This window comes from Gambusia affinis, linkage group LG18 (genome assembly GCF_019740435.1).
Source record: "Gambusia affinis linkage group LG18, SWU_Gaff_1.0, whole genome shotgun sequence".
In the NCBI taxonomy this organism is placed as follows: Eukaryota; Metazoa; Chordata; class Actinopteri; order Cyprinodontiformes; family Poeciliidae; genus Gambusia; species Gambusia affinis.
The window spans coordinates 6,790,507-6,811,133 of NC_057885.1; the positions used below are offsets into that span (position 1 = coordinate 6,790,507).

Consider the following 20,627-nt stretch of genomic DNA (forward strand, 5'->3'; position numbering starts at 1 on the left):
ACTGTCAGGTTAATTGGTCTCTCTAAATTCTCCATAGGTGTGAGTGTGTGTGTGAATGGTTGTGTGTGTTGCCCTGCGACAGATTGGCGACCTGTCCAGAGTGACCCCGCCTCTCGCCCAGAGCGCAGCTGGAGGATTCAATTGTACAGAATGTTTGACTGCCAGAACTATTAAATGAGCAGAGGAGCTGTGTTTTCTTTAAACAAAAAAAATACTTGTTGGCAGTGATAGTCAAATGTTACCTTTGTCAGACCACAAAGTAAACATCTATATTTAACCACTTTTAATGTGTGCATGAAATAGTTTGTTCCTGCTTTAGCATACTGACGTGAATGGTGTGTTTAGTAGAACTCAATAGAAGACAAAAATGACTGTGATAATAACCATGCTGCCTATAAAAAGAATAATAAAATCAGGTTTTCATAAAAGAAAAGAGAAAAAAGGGTCAATTTGTAACCCAGCATTTCTGAGAGAGATGCAGATTGACTGATTATCAGCCTGTTAAATTAGCTAGCTTAGCTACAGGCTAGTGTTAACCTCCATTTCACCAGCATTTAATCAGTCAAGAGAATTATTTACTAATCTATTCATATGTTGTTAGCCTATGCCTGCACCTTTTCAAAATACTCATTTCCCTAATAAATGTCCAAACAATGTATTGGCAGTCCTCTCCGAGCTCATATAGGAAATGATGCAAATATATTTGTGGAAAAAAGAAATACATCCTGAGCTTACAGGATTAAGTTCATTTTTATAAAAGTTTTATGTTTGCAGTTAACTGCAACATCTGACAGCAATTATCTCTCTGCTCTAAAGGTTATTCTGCCTCTTCTTGTAACAGGAAGCTGCAAGAGGAAGGAACATAAAAATAAAAGCAGAGCTCAACAGCGTTTTCAGATACCAATCAGGTTCTGTTTTTTCTGAGGGAATGCACACAAACAACTAAAACTCATTTTTCACCTAGAAGAAGGATTTTAGCAGAAAATACTTGACTAGGTTTTGCAAAGTAACACAAACAAAAATGGTGATTTTGAACTTCACTTAAATGACATCAGTTCCCAGTATAACTCCAGCTAAACCTGAAGGTGACATCATTTCACACAGTTGGCTTCTTGTTTCAAAGCTTAACCCTTTGTGGGGATAACAAGACAGAAGTGCCAAACAAAGGACTTATCTGGGATCATTAATTCAATATTTGGAAACAAGGCTAACACCAACTGAACAGCTTCATTCACTTCCTCTACTGCCATTGCTAAAGCTAAAGGCAGACTGCAATTGTAAAACAGAGCAGAAACCTGCATGTCTTCCCCTGTCTTCATCCCCCCTTCCTGTCAGCCTACTGTCATAAAGGACACTAGAGCCCACAAAAAGACCCCCTGGTGGGGGGTGGGGGGATTCTTACAGCCATGCAGATTCTTCAGAACAAGTTTTGTTTAGTTTCTTTTTTTGCAACTTTTTCCATCTTTACGGGTATAAATCTAGTGTGATAATTTAATGCTGAACAACTTTCTGGAGTTGGAATCCTAGGACTGAACTTGATTTACAATTATTGTTGCTCTTTCTTGTTGATTTTACTTCCTGGACTACAAGAAAGTAGTCCAGGAAGTAGTCTCCTCAACTACTTCTTCATATGACCAACGACACCAAACTTCCTCTTTCTGGAACAGTGACTGAAACCTCCACCGTCTCTCCTCCAATGCTGCAGCATGATGAGCATAACTCAGTGACTCTCTAAGAATGTTTTTGATGACAGAATAACATGAGGTAGAGCTCAAAAGTGTATTTTAGATAATATTACCCCTGTGACCCAATATCAAAACAACAATAAAGCTTCAGTCCTCATGTAACAGTTTTTAAACTGGATTTTTCTAAATTAATGAAATAGTCTATATAAATTTTATCACCAACTGAAGTTTTAGTCAGAAGTTTTGGTCTTAAGTTGTGACTTCCTCTTTCAAACATATACATGAAGTGTGAATTCGACTGAACCAACAACTCATTTAGGGCTGGACAGAAAGTACCAACACAGGAAGTGATGTGGTTTTTAAAAAAAATATTCTAATAGAGAAATGTTGTTTCCTCATAAGAAGCTACCAGTAAGGACAGATATTCTGTGAAGACAACACTTGACAATCCTCACAATCCGAGAGCTACGATTCTAGATCATGATTTAAACATGACCAACACTTTGCTGTGCTTATTACGTAAGTATATCATTTTTTCTCTTTGAATACTTCATCTGTATATTGTGAAAAACAAAATATTTGGTCTTCTGTTGCTGAGATGCTTAATTTGCTTCAGTCTTTACTCTTGCATACAATTTGTATTTAATACCCTCGCAACATAATTTTGGTAAATTTTGAATGGGGCCAGAATTTTTTCATGAGCGTCTGAACAGAAAGTTGAACTTGCATTATATTTAGCAGATTTTTTGTGAACAGGTAGAAACTTTTGATTATTTTACAGAAGAAATGTCAATATCAAATCATAATCATTATTCACTCTCCTTTTTTCTATAATGATTTGAATTATGTTCTGTTAATGTAGGGAGGTGAGAAGAAGCTGAATTGTAAATATTCATAGAAAATGACCAATTTTATGGCTTCTGTAGCCTGATTACTCTGCCAACTCTGTTACAGCTTCACTTGAGGAAGTGAGGATCAATTGAGAAAATTATTTTTACGTCTTCTTTAGAGGGGCTGTGGTCAGGTTTCCTTCATACCTCATGGATTCTATGAATTCACAAGGCCCTCACCTTGGAAGTAAAGAACCAGGTCCATTTGCACAAAAAAACTTTGCTGCCACCTCTCCTTTGGCTGCCACCTTACCATGGTGGAGGGGTTTGAGTGCCTCTATGATCCTAGGAGCTTTGCTGTCTGGGGCTTTATGTCTCTGGTAGGGTCACCCAAGGCAGACAGGTTCTAGGTGAGGGACCAGACAAAGTGCAGTACAAAGATCCCTATGATGAACGAAAACTTTGGATTTGGTGTTCCCTCGCCCGGATGTGGGACACCGGGGCCTCACTCTGGAGCCAGGCCTGGAAGGGGGACACGATGGCGAGCACCTGGCTTTTACCCATGGAGCTCAGCCAGGTTCAGTCCGAAGAGGAGACCTGGGTCCCCCAACCCATGGGCCCACCACATATGAGAGGAGCCGAAGGGGTCAGATACAATGTGATGTGGGTGGCAGCCGAGGGAGAGGGTCCTGGCGGACCGAGCCTCGGTTGTAGAAGCTGGCTCTTGGGACGTGGAATGTCACCTCTCTGGTGGGGAAGGAACTGGCCAAACGTGTTGTGAGGGTCTGGTGGAAACGTCTGGTGGAATCCCCTGTTAGATGGAGTTTTAACTCCCATCTCCGGCAGAACTTTGAACACGTTCGAGAGGAGGTATGGGACATTGAGTCTGAGAGGACCATGTTCCGTTCCTCCAATGTCGAGGCGGCTTATCGGAACTGTGGCCACAAGGTTGTTGGTGCCTGTCGCAGCGCCAACCCTCAAATCCATTGGTGGATACCTTCAGTGAGGGAAGCTGTCAGGTTGAAGAAGGAGTCCTATTGGGGTTTTTTGGCCTGTGGGACTCTGGATCCAGCTGAAGGGAAAGGGAAGCTGCATGAGGCTCAGGTAGTTGCTGAGGCAAAAACTCGGGCATGGGAGGCGTTTGGAGAGGCCATGGAGAAAGACTTCTGCAGGGCTTTGAGGCGATTCTGGTCCAACATCCAGGATCTCAGGGGGGAGCAGTAAAGCACCAATGCTGTTTATAGTGGGGATGGTGTGCTGCTGACCTCAACTCGGGATGTTGATAGTCAAACCTCGGACTCAGGAAGAGCAGTGTGGTTTTTGTCCTGGTCGTGGAACACTGGACCAGCTCTACACCCTCAGCAGGGTCCTGGAGAGTGCATGGGAGTTCGCCCAACCAGTCTACATGTGTTTTGTGGACTTGGAAAAGGCAGTGTCAGACAGTGTCCCTTGGGGAGCCCTGTAAGGGCTACTCTGGGAGTATGGGGTACCTGGCCTTTTGATACGGGCTGTCAGGTCCCTGTATGACCGGTGTCAGAGTCTGGTCCGCATCACCGGCAGTAAGTCGGGCTCGTTCCCGGTGAGAGTTGGACTCCGCCAGGGCTGCCCTTTGTCACAGATTCTGTTCCTTACTTTCATGGACAGAATTTCTAGGTGCAGCCAAGGTGTTGAGGGGATCCATTTTGGTGGCCTTAGGATCACATCTCTGCCTTTTGCGGATGATTTTGCAGATCAGATCAGGTCGTGATCTGCAGCTCTCGCTGGAGCGGTTCGCAGCAGAGTGTGAATCGGCCGGGATGAGGATCAATGCCTCTAAATCCGAGGCCATGGTCTCGAGCCAGAAAAGGGTAGCGTGCCTTCTCCATGTTGGGGGTGGTGTCCTGCCCCAAGTGGAAGAATTCAAGTATCTCGGGTTCTTGTTGACGAATGAGGGAAGAAGGGAGCGGGAGATCGACAGGCGGATTTATGCAGCGTCTGCCATGAAGCGTGCGCTGTAACGGTCAGTTGTGGTAAAGAGAAAGCTCTCGATTTACCGGTCGATCTACGTTCCCACCCTTGGATACAATTGGCTGAAATGGGTTTTCTCCGTAGGGTGTCTGGGCTCTACCTTAGAGTGAGAAGCTCAGTCATCGGGAGGGACTCAGAGTAGAGCTGCTGCTCCTTCACGTCGAGAGGGGCCAGTTGAGGTGGCTCAGGCATCTGGTCAGGATGCTTCCTGGACGTCTCCCTGGTGAGGTGTTCCGGGGAAGTCCCACCAGGAGGAGGGGACAACCGGGGAAGACCCAGGACACGCTGGAGGGACTATGTTTCTTGGCTGGCTTTGAACGCTTCGGGATTTCTCCGGAGGAGCTGGAACAAGTGGCTGGAGAGAGGGAAGTCTGGGCCTCCCTTCTGTAGTTGCTAACCCCGTGACCCGACCCTGGATAAGCGGAAGAAAATGGATGGATGGATGGATGGATGGATGGATGGATGGATGGATGGATGGATGGATGGATGGATGGAACTTTGCTGCCAGAAACTCAGTCTCTGAAACATGGCGACACAGATATCTTCATAATCTTACAGGAATATGGAAGAAATGAAACATTGCAGATCTCTTTTGCCCATTCTGAACATATACAGATTGTGCTTTATGACCTCCTTACTGTAATAGGATGCCCAATGTTTAAAGCCTTTGATATCCAATAAGACTACTGGCTTAAAGTGGGTCAACAATGTCTCCATTAGAACCAGCAGGATCAAAATGACTCCGCTTTTCTTCGTTCATGAAATGTATTTATTCTTGTTATATTATTGTTGTGATTTTAGATCTGTTATTTTTTATGTTGGTTTTAACAACAGCCAAAGAGACAATCAATGAAAATTAGGTTATTTCCACTGACTCAGTCAAATTCATCTTCTTTAATGTTGATTAAAGTCAACTGCCCCTTTAACAACGTAAAATAAATAAATGTACTAAAAGTGCCATATTGACTGTTGGATCTAAAATATGCATAGCTGTTCCTCCAGAAGTATGTAAAAATAGCAGTAAATTTATTACATGTTTTATGTTTTATTTTTACTTGATAACTAACAAAATTGTAAACTTTGCTTTAGTTCCCAGTTTTCTCCTCTGCTGTGGAAATCTTACAGGTAAAACAACAATCTTCTCTCATTATTGTTGACTAGAGCTGTGAATATTTACATCAACATTTGATTCAATGATGCTTCTGTCTTCTGTTCATTCATCTTCATGTCACACCAGTTAAATGTTGTCTCAGCGAAACTCAGACAACTTTTACCTGCACTTAAATTACTTTTATTGAGAGGGTGTTGTTGGGATTAATACGATGAGTTTTCCTGTTGGGAGAAAAATAGAAGTGTGTTTTACTGGCAAGTTGGCATCTGGAGAACCTTTGGTCTTTTGAACTATAAATAGCTGCGAGAGACGTTGGAGCAACAAGCCTGTTGTACTTGAAGTGACTCCATATGAGGCCACCAAAAAAACAAAAAACAATCCATCTTCCTTCTACTACTTTCTGTTTTCCTATTTGTCTTTTTTGTCAATCAGTAACATCCAGTTATTGATTAAGGGACTTTTGTGAAGCGAAAAAAGTGTTTCCATTGTGAAACATCAATTTCTATACAGCCAAAGAAATAAATTGGCATGTTTCCATTAAGCAAATGTATTTTTGTAATTTTAATTTGTGCAGTTTTGTGGTCTATGGAAATGCAGCTACTGACTATATTGAAATACTATAATAATCATTTAATAATCACATTGTCAGTGATATGTCATTCTCATCACTGTTATTCTCAAAGCACTGAGAATAATTATTACAATAGAATATATCATTGAATAGATCAGTGTTATATCCTGCAGAACAATGATCATTGAAACTGTTAAGATGGTTCAAAAGTTAATGCTTTAGATTGTTAAAACTGAATTATACCCTGTTGTGGATTTCTTTGTCATATCAGATGAAAATCATCAGATATTAACACTGAACATAATAAAAGTTCAAACTATATTTTGAAGTGACAATTAATGAATCTTAAAATTTTCTCAACTTTTTCAGTGAAGGTTCAGTTGAAATGCTTTTGTCTTCAAATTTAGGACTTTTTATCCACATTCTTAATGTTTGATGGATTATCTTTTAAATTTCTTATCTTGGGTCAGATTATTTTTATGTCTTTTCACAAAGTTCCTCACCACAGTTTCCTGGTATTTTAAAACACCAACTTTGTCTATAATCCACTCTGTAAATAACATGATACTTGATTATTTTCCGTCTCCAACTGGATGATTTGCCTCTTTCATTTAAATTTTTTCCAACTCCACACAATGACAGGAAACTATGATACGTTTCCTTATGATGCAGGAGTTTAACTAGGAAGTGGAGGCTCTTTGAGTCTTAGAAAAATATAAATACACATTACCAATATGGAAAACATTTCAGTTCTTTCTTCAGTTGCTGATGGAACAAAAACTACCTATTGAAATGTGTTTTACTGTGTTGAGTCTGTTTCATTTTGCACATTTATAGGAGGATTAATAAATAAAAAATTCTGTGTTCAGCAGCACTAAAGCCAGTCCTGATTGTGTTTCCATCTTGGCCGAGTCCTGGAGCCTCAGTGACTTTGAGCTGTGAGGTTAAACATTCGTCTGCAAGATGGAGCTTCTACTGGTATAAAGTTGTTCCTGATCTGTCACAGAACTACTACACATATGATTCACTGCCTGGTTACAACTATTGGACTGAAAATAACTCCATCACCATTCGTGGACAGAAACACACAGCAGGATTTGCATGTAGTGCTGGAAGAGGAAACCCAGAGTATTTCACTGGCTACAGTGAACCAAAGTTTGTCTGGTATTCAGGTCAGTGTGATTCAAACTAATGAACTAATCTTCTGTCATTCAGTTTTAGTTAATCTGTGATTATTTCATTTTGACTTAAAAGTGTGAGTTTCATATTAAACTAAGCAGAGCCGTGCAGAGACCTTTGGAGGGGCAGGGGCTCAAAGTTAAAAAAGGGCACATTGAACAAAAACACCACACAACAACATAACAACAACCCATATTGATCAATAATTTAATTGGATCCTACTATATCATTGCAATCATGAGGGGAAATGCAAATCAAATCTAGTCTATATTTTCTCCAACAGGTAAAAAGTTTCTGTTTCTGCTGCTGACAGTCCTGGAGGTCTGAGTTGATCTGAGACTGTAGCTGTTAAACAGACCAGAGGAGAAAAGGTCAAAGGTTATGAAGTTATGAAATAAGAACATTTGCTGCCATTTTACTAATTAAGTCCTAAAAATATCTATTTAACCTCTTGAACAGGGGTCACCAACCTTTTTGAGACTGGGAGCTGCTTCATGGGTCCAGAGCAACACGAAGGGCTACTTGTTTGATACAGACATAAATATTCTTGGCTCAGCCTTTATAACAATAATACATATATGTATATATGATTACATGCTGCCTGATCATATTAATGTTAGGGACTACTGACAATAGTTATCAGTAATAATTTACCATGGCAGATATGGTTAATTGCTATTATGTGATCAGAAGTTCTCAGTTCAGAGTTTTAAGTTTGATTCCCTTTTGGAGTTTTTCTGTGTGATTCTAAATTTCCCACAAGTGACTGAGAGTCTGGATTGTTGCAGCTGCAGCTGAACAGCTGGACGCACTGAGAGATTTTCCTTTAAATAAAAAAAAGAAAAGTTGTTATTTTTTATTATCTGACCCTCTTTACTATTAACAAAATTGTGGAGAGAAGAAAAATATTTTGTGCCAAAACATGTAGCACATCAGTGTGAGTCTCTGGGGGTCAAAGGTCAGCCAAAGCTAAAAATGATGAATGGAGTTTCAATCTCCCGTAGTTCTAAGATCCCGCCTGAGCTTTTTACAGTGTGCGGTTGACACATGTCAAAATGTGTTTTTGTGTTTGATTTGATGTAAAGCACTTTGAAATGCCTTATTGCTGAAGGAGAAATAATGAAACAAGGAGATTTATTAGCTCAAATGTTCAGGACTGATCATCCAGTACTGCACTTGTTGAAATCTGTGAAGAGGAAAAATTCTTCAAAAACATAGAAAAGGTTTTATTTCAAGTTGATTTCTTCTTGATTTTTTTTTTTTATCTGTTTCTTGTTCTCCAGATTCTCATCCAGCAGCGTCTCTCACAGTGAGTCCTGACAGAGAGAAACTTTTCACTGATGAGAAAATCGAACTGAACTGCAAAGGAAACTCTGCTGACTGGAGAGTGAGGAGGTTTATAGAATCAATCTATGAGCCAGATTTATCAAACTGCTCCACCTGGCGACCAATGACTGGATCCTCATGTACCTTCATCAGTCCCCAGTACCACAGAGCAGTTTACTGGTGTGAGTCTGGATCAGGAGAGTTCAGCAATGCTGTCAACATCACTGTAAACCGTAAGTTTATTTACATGTTTTTATCTTCTGACTTTAAAGGTTGATGCCATGTTGTCCACCTTAAATAATGTTTACCTGTGAGTTCTGTTTATATATGTCTTTCAATAATATATCTTTATTATTGAAAGACATAATAACCAGCTTAATAACATTGCACAACTTTTAATATTTTTGTTTTTCTTTATGTTTCAATTTTAAGAAAGCTTATTGGTTCCTTTTAAATGTTTCTTTTACTTGTTTGGAGATGTCACTGTCTTTCAATGCTCACAATGTGACTCTAACAGGTTTTTACTATGAAATATAAACCAATAAACTGTTTCTTTGTCCAACAGCACCAAACTCCATCCTGACTGTGTCTCCATCATGGTTGAATCCTGGAGCCTCAGTGACTTTGAGCTGTGAGGTTGAACATTGGTCTACAGGATTGAGGTTCTACTGGTATAAAGTTGTTCCTGATCCATCACAGAACATCTACAGATATGATTCACTGCCTGGTAGCATCAATGGAACTGAAAATAACTCCATCATCATTCATGGACAGAAACACACAGCAGGATTTGCATGTAGAGCTGGAAGAGGAAACCCAGAATATTTTACATGGTATAGTCAACCAAAGTTCATCTGGTCTAAAGGTCAGTGTGTTTCTGTTCTACTACTAAACTTTGATCTTGTTATTGACCAACCTGACATCCCACTGATCACATGTTTGAGGTTTTGCTGCCCAGAGGTTTGTAAAATTAGATTGTATGATTAAAGATTTAGTTTGCCAAACAGAATTTATAGTGAAAATAGATTTAATTTCCATTCATAAGAGCTGGACAATAAATCATTAACAGTATTTATTGCAATAGACGAAGTCAATATCAATAAATAATACATCTGATAGAATATTAAATAATTTCACTGAAGTCCAATGCAGAACCACACAGCATTCTGGGAGATGTAGGCAGAGGAAAGGATTTTACTGCTCAACCTCTCATGGTCAACTAAGCTAGGTCAACTAACTCACTGGTTACCTAGCAACAACCTGTTGAGTAACATGCCTCATAAAAAACATTAAAAAAAAAAAAAAATGGAGAACAGTGATAAAGGATAAAACAATAAATGTCACCTTGCCAGTCTTTAGAATATTAAAACAAAGAAAAATAAGCAGTAATTATTGATATTGACTGATATTGTTAGGTTCCATGTTTTTCTGTGTATTTATTTCTAGTTTCCTGTGTCCCTGAGTCTCTGTGTTGTCCTGTCTATCCCCTTGATTAGTTCCCAGGTGTGTCTCGTCCCCTGATTACCTCATGTGTATTTAGAGTCACCTGTGTCTGTCTGTGTTGTCGGGTCCTCGTTGATTGTCGCGTCCCTCAGTCTGCCTGTTTTGTTTGTCCCGCTGCCTATTCTGTTGCTACCGGTGTGAGCCCTGGCTTCCGCTCAGCCGTGCTGCCAGAATTTTTGTGGACTTAATTTGAAGCAGAAATTATTATTAAAATTGCCTTACCTCCGCTTACCTGGGTCTACGGCGTCTACCTCACCTCACACCACACATTTCATGACAGATATGAAACTTTTAAATTGTCTTAAGTTTTCAGCTGTATCGTCCATCCAAAAGCAGAGAGGCTCAGACTTCCCTCCCCCAGCAGAGAAACATAAACCCTCCAATGTGTCCTGGGAGGAAAACCTGACCCTCAGGGTCAGAGGTCAGGACGCCTCCTGGACGTCTGATCAGGAGTCCAAATCAGATTCTATCTTAGAAAAATATAAAAACTGCAGGAAACATTTGTAAAGGGTGGAAAAAGAGGAGATATTGATGGAATAATCAATGGAAATATTGTAAAAGATAATTCAGTTGCTGTATTTTTCATTCATGATCAACTGTCAATGTTTGATTAAAGGCTTTTATTCAAAGGATTAAATAAACAGCTGGACATCAAAGACATTTAAAAACCACTGAGGAGAGAAGAGAGGAACAAATATATCAGACACACAGATATATGTCTTTGAGATAAAGAGGTTTTTACACCTTTTATAAGAAAAATGCTCCAAAAATCTTGCAAAGATTTTTTTAATACGGACAAAGAAAAGATTTTCCTTTTCTGTTGTTTATGTTGATTCTTTTCTCCATGTTGTTTTTCAGATTCTCATCCAGCAGCGTCTCTCTCAGTGAGTCCTGACAGAGAGCAACACTTCACCTCTGAGTCTGTGACTCTGAACTGTGGAGGAAACTCTACTGAGTGGAGAGTGATGGAGTTTAGAGAATCTCGTTATCTGTTCTACATCAACAAATGCTCCTCCTGGGGATCAATGACTGGATCTTCATGTACCTTCAACAGTAAATGGTCCCTTAAATCAGTTCTCTGGTGTGAATCTGGATCAGGAGAGTTCAGCAATCCAGTCAACATCACTTTTCAATGTATGTTATAATATTTGGCCTTTTATTAATTGTATCAGCTTCTCATAAAATTAACTTCTCAATGTTCAAAAACTAAAAATAAATATACAAATAATTTCAAAGTGAATGAGAACCTTTTCAGACAGCCTAATTTAAATTCAATCAGATGATCACAGAAGAAGAAAATACAAGTTTAGAATAATTATAAATAATTCAGAGACTCTCAGAATAGTTTTAAAAATCAGATAATAAATTATACTCCAACTTTGAAAACATTAATGGACTTTAATTTCCACAGTTTTTGGGATCATTTATACATTTAATTTATCAAGTTTTTTCAAAATGTAACATTTATTTATCTTTTGATAAAATGTTTATTCTACTGGAAAAATGTCAATATTTATTTTATCTTTCAACACAGTTTAATCAAGTCTGTACTTTTAAATTCAAGTTAGTTCTCTTCAACAAAAAGTTGTTTCCTAGGTTGTCAGTAACTGTTTGGTTTATTCTTTCAGTTAAATTCATTGAACATTGTGGGGAAAAAACATAAAATGTCAAACAAAATGTATGTTCAGTTTATTCTCCATAACTTCCTCTAAGCTTTTCAGCAGCTGATTTCTGATTGGACTTTAATATCTTCTGGTTTACAGATGAAGATCTTCTCCTGGTGAGCCCCGTCCATCCTGTGACTGAAGGAGCTTCTGTTACTCTGAGCTGCATAATGAAAGGAGAAAACAAACTTTCTAATGTGATTTTCTATCATAATGACAAACTGATCCAACATGACAGCAGAGGAGAGTTGAATATCTCTGCAGTGTCTCAGTCAGATGAAGGTTTCTACAAGTGTGAACATTCAGGAAACGTTTCATCTCAGAGTTGGATGACAGTTAAATGTGAGTATAACATTGTAAATCTTTTAATGTTGAGATGAATAATTGTGAAAACCTAGACTCATATAAACATGAAGATTCATTGTTTTCTTATTTTACAACAGCTGTTTCAGAACAGAGCAGCTCTTCGTTTCCTGTCATGTGGGCCGTCGGACCGGTTTGTGGAATCGTCCTCGTTGTTCTCCTGCTTCTTCTGATTCGCTTCATAAGGCTCAAAGGTCAGACTTTCATCTTCTAATGACGTATAGAGGGAGTCAAGCTGACATCAATCTCATGTTGAAAACAAGAAACAACAACCTTTGAACATCTCATTATGTTTCTATAAATACATTTTTCAGATCCTGTCTTCCTCACATCTGTAAAACTCTTTCATTTGCTCTCATTGACACAAAAAATATCTTTACAATGCATTTAATTTTCATATGTATTTTTGGTTTTTATGCATTGTGTTTGTTCGGTCGACCCGGTCAGGGAACAGAGGTTTTGGCTCCAACCCAAATCACACAGGCAGCCAAACTGAAACTAATGAGTACAGCTCTCCTGTACATGGTCAGTACTAAATATATCTGTATGATTACAACATTATGAAATGATTAGTTTCAGCAACAATTTTAACTTTTGTGTAGCTTTCAGTGACTGAATTATGAAAGAAATACTAAGCTTGATTTTATTTGTATTTAATTTTCAACTATTAAATTCTAATAAAAAAAAGAAACTGGAATAAATTGAATTGCTATAATTGTGACAGGAGATAATTTGCATCTTCTTTGTTAACTTCAGGTACATCTAACTTGTATGACTCAGTGAGACCCTCTGAAGATCCTGCAAATGGTGAAGTTTACCTGCTGAAACACTGAAACATCCAACACAAGATTGAAAACAGGCCAATTCCAAATGACTGAATTTGGTCTTAATGTGTTTCAGATGCAAGCAACGACCAACACGTCGCCTACTCTCTCCTTGAATTTAAAAACTCTGGACACAAGAGTGAGTTCCTCCAACATTGAAGGGTTAAAAATGTCTTCTGAAAGGACTGATTGTTTCTTGAAAAGCATAAATTCATTTTTTGTCTTCAGTATTTATAAACATAATGTACATAAATTATTATTCATGAGGCCATCGTGAACCAGAGGAGACCGCCGTTTATTCTGACGTGAGAACAGGAGCTGCAGGTACAAACAGCAGAAACAGTAACTATTGGACACCATTGGTTATAATTGATCAGAAATAAATATATATAAAGCCTTGATGAATTGTTATTGTGAACTACAGGTTCAGATTCAACATCTTTCATCAACTTTATGCTATTTTGAGCTAGAAGGTGTTTCTGCTTGTTTGGAAACAGTCATGTTTATCAGTTTTACACGATGGGTGCATTCACATCACCCCAGTTTAATCCGCTTTAATCAAACTCTAGTTCATTTGCCTAGAAAGTCCGGTTCGTTTAGGAGGGTGTGAATGATCAATCAAACTCTGATGCAGATCAAAACAGTGAACTAAAAATCTAGGTTTAGGTTCAGTCGAGGTAAACTTTGTTCTAATCCATATGTGGACGCAAGCGGACCGAAAACCGCACCAAAAGCAGGAAGTGAAATATAGCGCAGAGCATTCTGGGTAAATAGAACCAAAACAAACGTGAAAGTCTAACCCCTTGCTCATGGTCTTTTACCTACCATTAAAATCTGATCCTACTTCATTTTTGTTTGCATTTTGTGAAGAAGGAAGTACGCTCATGTCTCCTTCTGAAGTTTTTCTGTCATTTTCTTCAGTAGCTCCTGGTGCAGCGCCACCACAGGCGACGAGGTGAAAAGGTTTTTCAAAGGGTTTAGATTGTTTGACACAGTGCAGTGTGAAAGCAAACCGCACCAGCTGAAAATGTTTCCATTTTGGTCCCTAATCGAATTGTCTACCGAACGATCAGGTGTGAAAATAGTCCGTATAATAATGGTTCTGTTGGATCAAAACATCCAGATCACCTGTCACAACCCAAACACTTAATGAAGATTGGAAATGTATTTGCTTTGGCATTTTATATGGATTATTGGTTGATATTTTACAAGGCTCAAACAAATTGCTATCTATATGGTTTAGATCTATTTCACATTTGTGCTCCTCCATGAACTCTTCTACGATTCCTCTGTGTATTTACAGGAAGGTCCAGTCCAGCAGCAGCTGATGCCGCCATTTATTCTGAAGTGAAATCGACCTCTGGATGCTGATGGCGCTGAATGTTGATGGGATTTATTTCAAAAGATATTCTTGATATTTACTTTACTCTGGGTACAGATTTTAAAATAATGTCAATTGAGATAGAATGTAAATATTAAGGTGAGATATATAGTTGAGACATCATTCAAGATTTGGTCAAGTGAGTTATGTAATATTACAGAGTTAAAGCTATAGGTTGTGAAAATGACAAAACAAAAACAGTAAAATGTGATGGATGTCCAGATGGCTGCAATTACTTGGCAGAAATAGCTTTTTATTTTTATTTTTTTAATGAAATGTACAGTTATGGCTAAAGTTAAGTAAATCAAACAGATTTAAAAATAAACAACAGTGAGAAATGAATTTTGTATTACAACTTGTAGTTTGTAAAATTTGATGCATCTCTGCATTATGTTTTCTTTTCCAGTATTTTATTAAGTAAAAACAAACTTTCAGTAGATTTAGAAACAGTATTTTGCTCAGATAAAATACAGTTTTATCTGAGCAAAATACTCAGACAAAACAACCAGAAAAAACTCTAAAATGTTAGCTAGCTTTACATTTTAAATGTTTGCTAACATTTTAAAAGGTTAGCTAACATTTTAAAAGGTTAGCTAACATTTTAAAAGGTTAGCCCTAATTGAGCTCAATTACAACTAACAAGCTAAAAAGCTAACATTTTACCTTTAAAAGTGTTAGCTTTTTAAAGCTAAAACATTAATTTTAACATTAGCTTGAGTTCAAAAGCTAAAATATTATGTTTTTAAAGCTAATGTTTAAAAACATTAACTATTTAGAGCTAATGTTTTTAAAGCAAAAATATTCTAAAGCTAAAACATTAACTTTTAGCTTTAGAATATTCAAGCTGTTCACAAAAAGAGTCAGTTGGAGTATTTGAAGAAACAATAAAGTCGACTTTGATCATTTTATCAATGGTGGAAAACAAAACTTTGGTATTATTTTTGTGACTGTTATTTTTGGCAAACTGTGCATTTCTTGAAATTCTGACAGCAGAATTGAATATATTAATCTGTGTGCACATTGTGTAGTAGTCGATTGTCGATTTGTTCTTCCTCCATTTTCCTCTCTGCTTTTCTGAAAATTTCTGCTGAGCTTCTTGATGTCTTTAGCTTTCCATGGGCATATTCATTTATTAAAAGCTTTTTTTGAGAATAGCGGATCTACATGGTCTCGTTTGTTAAAATAGTGACTGACCACTGAGTCACAGGGATCAGTTAAAACAACAGAGGAATTTTGGTCAAAAACCCCTCAGGGTGTCCCTGCACTTTTTCAAAATACTCATTTCCCTAATAAATGTCCAAACAATGTATTGGCAGTCCTCTCCGAGCTCATATAGGAAATGATGCAAACACATTTGTAGAAAAAAGAAATACATCCTGATCTTACGGGATTAAGTTAATTTTTCTGAAAGTTTTATGTTTGCTGTTTACTGCAACATCTGACAGCAATTATCTCTCTGCTCTAAAAGTTATTCTGCCTCTTGTAACAGGAAGCTGCAAGAGGAAGGAACATAAAAATAGAAGCTCAACAGCGTTTTCAGATACCAATCAGGTTCTGTTTTTTCTGAGGGAATGCACACACAACTAAAACTCATTTTCCAACTAGAAGCAGAAGGATTTTAGCAGAAAATACTTGACTAGGTTTAGCAAAGTAACACAAACAAACATGGTGATTTTGATCTTCACTTAAATGACATCAGTTCCCAGTATAACTCCAGCTAAACATGAAGGTGACATCATTTCACACAGTTGGCTTCTTGTTTCAAAGCTTAACCCTTTGTGGGGATAACAAGAGAGAAGTGCCAAACAAAGGACTCATCTGGGAACGTTAATTCAATATTTGGAAACAAGGCTAACACCAACTGAACGGCTTCAATCACTTCCTCTACTGCCATTGCTAAAGCTAAAGGCAGACTGCAATTCTAATACAGAGCAGAAACCTGCATGTCTTCCCCTCTTTTCATCCCCTCTTCCTGTCAGCCTACTGTCATATAAGGGACAGTAGCCCACAAAAAGACCCCCTGGTGGGGGAGGATTCTTACAGCCATGCAGATTCTTCAGAACGAGTTTTGTTTAGTTTATTTTTTTTATTTTTTACAACTTTTTCCATCTTTACGGGTATAAATCTAGTGTGATAATTTAATGCTGAACAACTTTCTGGAGTTGGAATCCTACGACTGAACTTCATTTACAATTATTGTTGCTCTTTCTTGTTGATTTTACTTCCTGGACTACTTTGTTGAGCATAACTCAGTGACTCTCTAAGAATGTTTTTGATGACAGAATAACATGAAGTAGAGCTCAAAAGTGTATTTTAGATAATATTACCCCTGTGACCCAATATCAAAACAACAATAAAGCTTCAGTCCTCATGTAACAGTTTTTAAACTGGATTTTTCTAAATTAATGAAATAGTCTATATAAATTTTATCACCAACTGAAGTTTTAGTCAGAAGTTTTGGTCTTAAGTTGTGACTTCCTCTTCCAAACGTATACATGAAGTGTGAATTCGACTAAATTAACAACTCATTTAGGGCATGACAGATAGCACTAAGACAGGAAGTGGTGTTTTTTTTTTTTTATATTCTAATAGAGAAATGTTGTTTCCTCATAAGAAGCGACCAGTAAGGACAGATATTCTGTGAAGACAACACTTGACAATCCTCACAATCCGAGAGCCACGATTCTAGATCTTGATTTAAACATGACCAACACTTTGCTGTGCTTATTACGTAAGTATATCATATTTTCTCTTTGAATACTTCATCTGTATATTGTGAAAAACAAAATGTTTGGACTTCGATTACTGAGATGCTTAGTTTGCTTCAGTCTTTACTCTTGCATACAATTTGTATTTAATACCCTCGCAACATAATTTTGGTAAATTTTGAATGGGGCCAGAATTTCTTCATGAGCGTCTGAACAGAAAGTTGAACTTGCATTATATTTAGCATATTTTTGTGAACAGGTAGAAACACTTAACATTTACACCACTATTATTTTACAGAAAAAAATGTCAATATGAAATCATAAACATTATTCACTCTCCTTTTTTCTATATAATGATTTGAATTATGTTCTGTTAATGTAAGGAGGTGAGGAAAAGCTGAATTGTAAATATTCATAGAAAATGACCAATTTTATGGCTTCTGTAGCCTGATTACTCTGCCAACTCTGTTACAGCTTCACTTGAGGAAGTGAGGATCAATGGAGAAAATTATTTTTAAGTCTTCTTTAGAGGGGCTGTGGTCAGGTTTCCTTCATACCTCATGGATTCTATGAATTCTTAAGGGGATCCGTTTTGTTGGCCTTAGGATCTCATCTCTGCTTTTTGGCTTATTATTTGGTCCTATTGACTTAATCAGGCCGTAATCTGCAGCTCTTGCTGGAACTGTTCGCAGCTGAGTGTGAAGCGGCCGAGATGAGGATCAGTGCCTCCAAATCCAAGGTCATGGTTTTGAGCCAGAAAAGGGTAGAGTGCCTTCTTCGGGTCGGGGGTGGTGTCCTGCCCCAAGCTGAAGAGTTCAAGTATCTCGGGATCTTCTTCACCAGTGAGGGAAATAGAGAGCGGAAGATCGACAGGCAGACTGGCACAGTGTCTGCCATGAAGCGGGTGCTCTACCGGTCTGTTGTGGTAAAGAGAGAGCTGAGCCATAAAGCGAAGCTCTCGATTTACCAGTCGACCTACGTTCCCACCCTTGGATACAAGCGGCTGAAATGGGTTTTCTCCGTAGGGTGTCTGGGCTCTACCTTAGAGTGAGAAGCTCAGTCATCCGGGAGGGACTCAGAGTAGAGCTACTGCTCCTTCACGTCATGAGGAGCCAGTTGAGGTGGCTCAGGCATCTGGTCAGGATGCTTCTTGGACGCTTCCCTGGTGAGGTGTTCCAGGAAAGTCCCACTGGGAGGAGGCCCCAGGAAAGACCCAGGACACACTGGAGGGACTATGTTTCTTGGCTGGCTTTGAACGCTTCAGGATTCCCCCGGTGGATCTGGAACTTGTGGCTGGGGAGAGGGAAGTCTGGGCCTCCCTTCTGAAGCTGCTACCCCCGTGACCCGACCCCGGATAAGCGGAAGAAAATGGATGGATGGAACTTTGCTGCCAGAATCTCAGTCTCTGAAACATGGCGGCTCAGATATCTTCATAATCTTACAGGAATATGGAGGAAATGAAATATTGCAGATCTCTTTTGCCCATTCTGAACATATACAGATTGTGCTTTATGACCTCCTTACTGTAATAGGATGCCCAATGTTTAAAGCCTTTGATATCCAATAAGACTACTGGCTTAAAGTGGGTCAACAATGTCTCCATTAGAACCAACAGGATCAAAATGACTCCGCTTTTCTTCGATCATGAAATGTATTTATTCTTGTTATATTATTGTTGTGATTTTAGATCTGTTATTTTTTATGTTGATTTTAACAACTGCCAAAGAGACAATCAATGAAAATTAGCTTATTTCCACTAACTCAGGCAAATTCATCTTCTTTAATGTTGATTAAAGTCAACTGCCCCTTTAACAACGTAAAATAAATAAATGTACTAAAAGTCCCATATTGACTGTTGGATCTAAAATATGCATAGCTGTTCCTCCAGAAGTATGTAAAAATGGCAATAAATTTATTACATGTATTATATTTTATTTTTACTTGATAACTAACAAAATTGTAAACTTTGCTTTAGTTCCCAGTTTTCTCCTCTGCTGTGGAAATCTTACAGGTAAAACAACAATCTTCTCTCATTATTGTTGACTAGAGCTGTGAATATTTACATCAACATTTGATTCAATGATGCTTCTGTCTTCTGTTCATTCATCTTCATGTCACACCAGTTAAATGTTGTCTCAGGGAAACTCAGACAACTTTTACCTGCACTTACTTTTATTGGGAGGGTGTTGTTGGGATTAATACGATGAGTTTTCCTGTTGGGAGAAAAATAGAAGTGTGTTTTACTGGCAAGTTGGCATCTGGAGAACCTTTGGTCTTTTGAACTATAAATAGCTGCGAGAGACGTTGGAGCAACAAGCCTGTTATATTTGAAGTGACTCCATATGAGGCCACCAAAAAACAAAAAACAATCCATCTTCCTTCTACTACTTTCTGTTTTCCTATTTGTCTTTTTTGTCAATCAGTAACATCCAGTTATTGATTAAGGGACTTTTGTGAAGCAAATAAAGTGTTTCCATTATGAAACATCAATTTCTATACAGCCAAAGAAATAAATTGGCATGTTTCCATTAAGCAAATGTATTTTTGTAATTTTAATTTGTGCAGTTTTGTGGTCTATGGAAATGCAGCTACTGACTATATTGAAATACTATAATAATCATTTAATAATCACATTGTCAGTGATATGTCATTCTCATCACTGTTATTCTCAAAGCACTGAGAATAATTATTACAATAGAATATATCATTGAATAGATCAGTGTTATATCCTGCAGAACAATGATCATTGAAACTGTTAAGATGGTTCAAAAGTTAATGCTTTAGATTGTTAAAACTGAATTATACCCTGTTGTGGATTTCTTTGTCATATCAGATGAAAATCATCAGATATTAACACTGAACATAGTAAAAGTTCAAACTATATTTTGAAGTGACAATTAATGAATCTTAAAAATTTTCTCAACTTTTTCAGTGAAGGTTCAGTTGAAATGATTTTGTCTTCAAATTTAGGACTTTTTATCCACATTCTTAATGTTTGATGGATTATCTTTTAAATTTCTCATCTTGGGTCAGATTATTTTGTGTCTTTTCACAAACTTCCTCAACACAGTTTGCTGGTATTTTAAAACACCAACTTTGTCTATAATCCACTTTGTAAATAACATGATACTTGATTATTTTCCGTCTCCAACTGGATGATTTGCCTCTTTCATTTAATTTTTCCAACTCCACACAATGACAGGAAACTATGATATGTTTGCTTATGATGCAGGAGTCTAACTAGGAAATGGAGGCTCTTTGAGTCTTAGAAAAATATAAATACACATTACCAATATGAAAAAAATTTCAGTTCTTTCTTCAGTTGCTGATGGAACAAAAACTACCTATTAAAATGTGTTTTTCTGTGTTGAGTCTGTTTCATTTTGCACATTTCTAAGAGGATTAATAAATAATAAATTCTGTGTTCAGCAGCACTAAAGCCAGTCCTGACTGTGTTTCCATCTTGGTTTAATCC

The 20,627-nt window shown here is 37.8% G+C and overlaps 1 protein-coding gene and 1 long non-coding RNA gene across 4 annotated transcripts; both read left to right on the plus strand.

The window, feature by feature from the left end:
- The first annotated feature begins 1,923 nt into the window (after positions 1–1,923).
- Positions 1,924–15,598, plus strand: LOC122819856. 3 transcript variants are annotated; one of them, XM_044096871.1, is made up of 13 exons: positions 1,928–2,204; positions 5,612–5,647; positions 7,074–7,376; positions 8,667–8,942; positions 9,275–9,574; positions 11,071–11,346; positions 11,976–12,218; positions 12,320–12,433; positions 12,687–12,764; positions 12,996–13,046; positions 13,140–13,202; positions 13,328–13,387; positions 14,367–15,598. In XM_044096871.1, exons 1-13 carry the CDS (start codon positions 2,177–2,179, stop codon positions 14,432–14,434), a joined length of 1,896 nt encoding a protein of 631 aa, XP_043952806.1. In that variant the 5' UTR covers positions 1,928–2,176; the 3' UTR covers positions 14,435–15,598. The 3 variants fall into 3 exon arrangements, with proteins under 3 accessions (XP_043952807.1, XP_043952808.1, XP_043952806.1); XM_044096872.1 differs by lacking the exon at positions 13,328–13,387 and having other exon boundaries at positions 1,924–2,204; XM_044096873.1 differs by lacking the exon at positions 13,328–13,387 and having other exon boundaries at positions 1,924–2,204; positions 7,077–7,376.
- A 1,528-nt stretch (positions 15,599–17,126) lies between these two features.
- Positions 17,127–20,619, plus strand: LOC122819898. The gene is made up of 3 exons (XR_006368683.1): positions 17,127–17,175; positions 19,128–19,163; positions 20,582–20,619. It is a non-coding gene; the product is annotated as an uncharacterized LOC122819898 (long non-coding RNA).
- The last annotated feature ends 8 nt before the right edge of the window (positions 20,620–20,627 follow it).

What these genes read in the sequence shown, in the direction of transcription:
- LOC122819856 (XM_044096871.1), top strand. Translation starts at nt 2,177, where the DNA reads ATGACCAACACTTTGCTGTGCTTATTAC. An exon ending in CACTTTGCTGTGCTTATTAC is followed by an intron (nt 2,205 to 5,611) that starts GTAAGTATATCA and finishes ACTTTGCTTTAG; the next exon opens with TTCCCAGTTTTCTCCTCTGC. An exon ending in AAAGTTCATCTGGTCTAAAG is followed by an intron (nt 9,575 to 11,070) that starts GTCAGTGTGTTT and finishes GTTGTTTTTCAG; the next exon opens with ATTCTCATCCAGCAGCGTCT.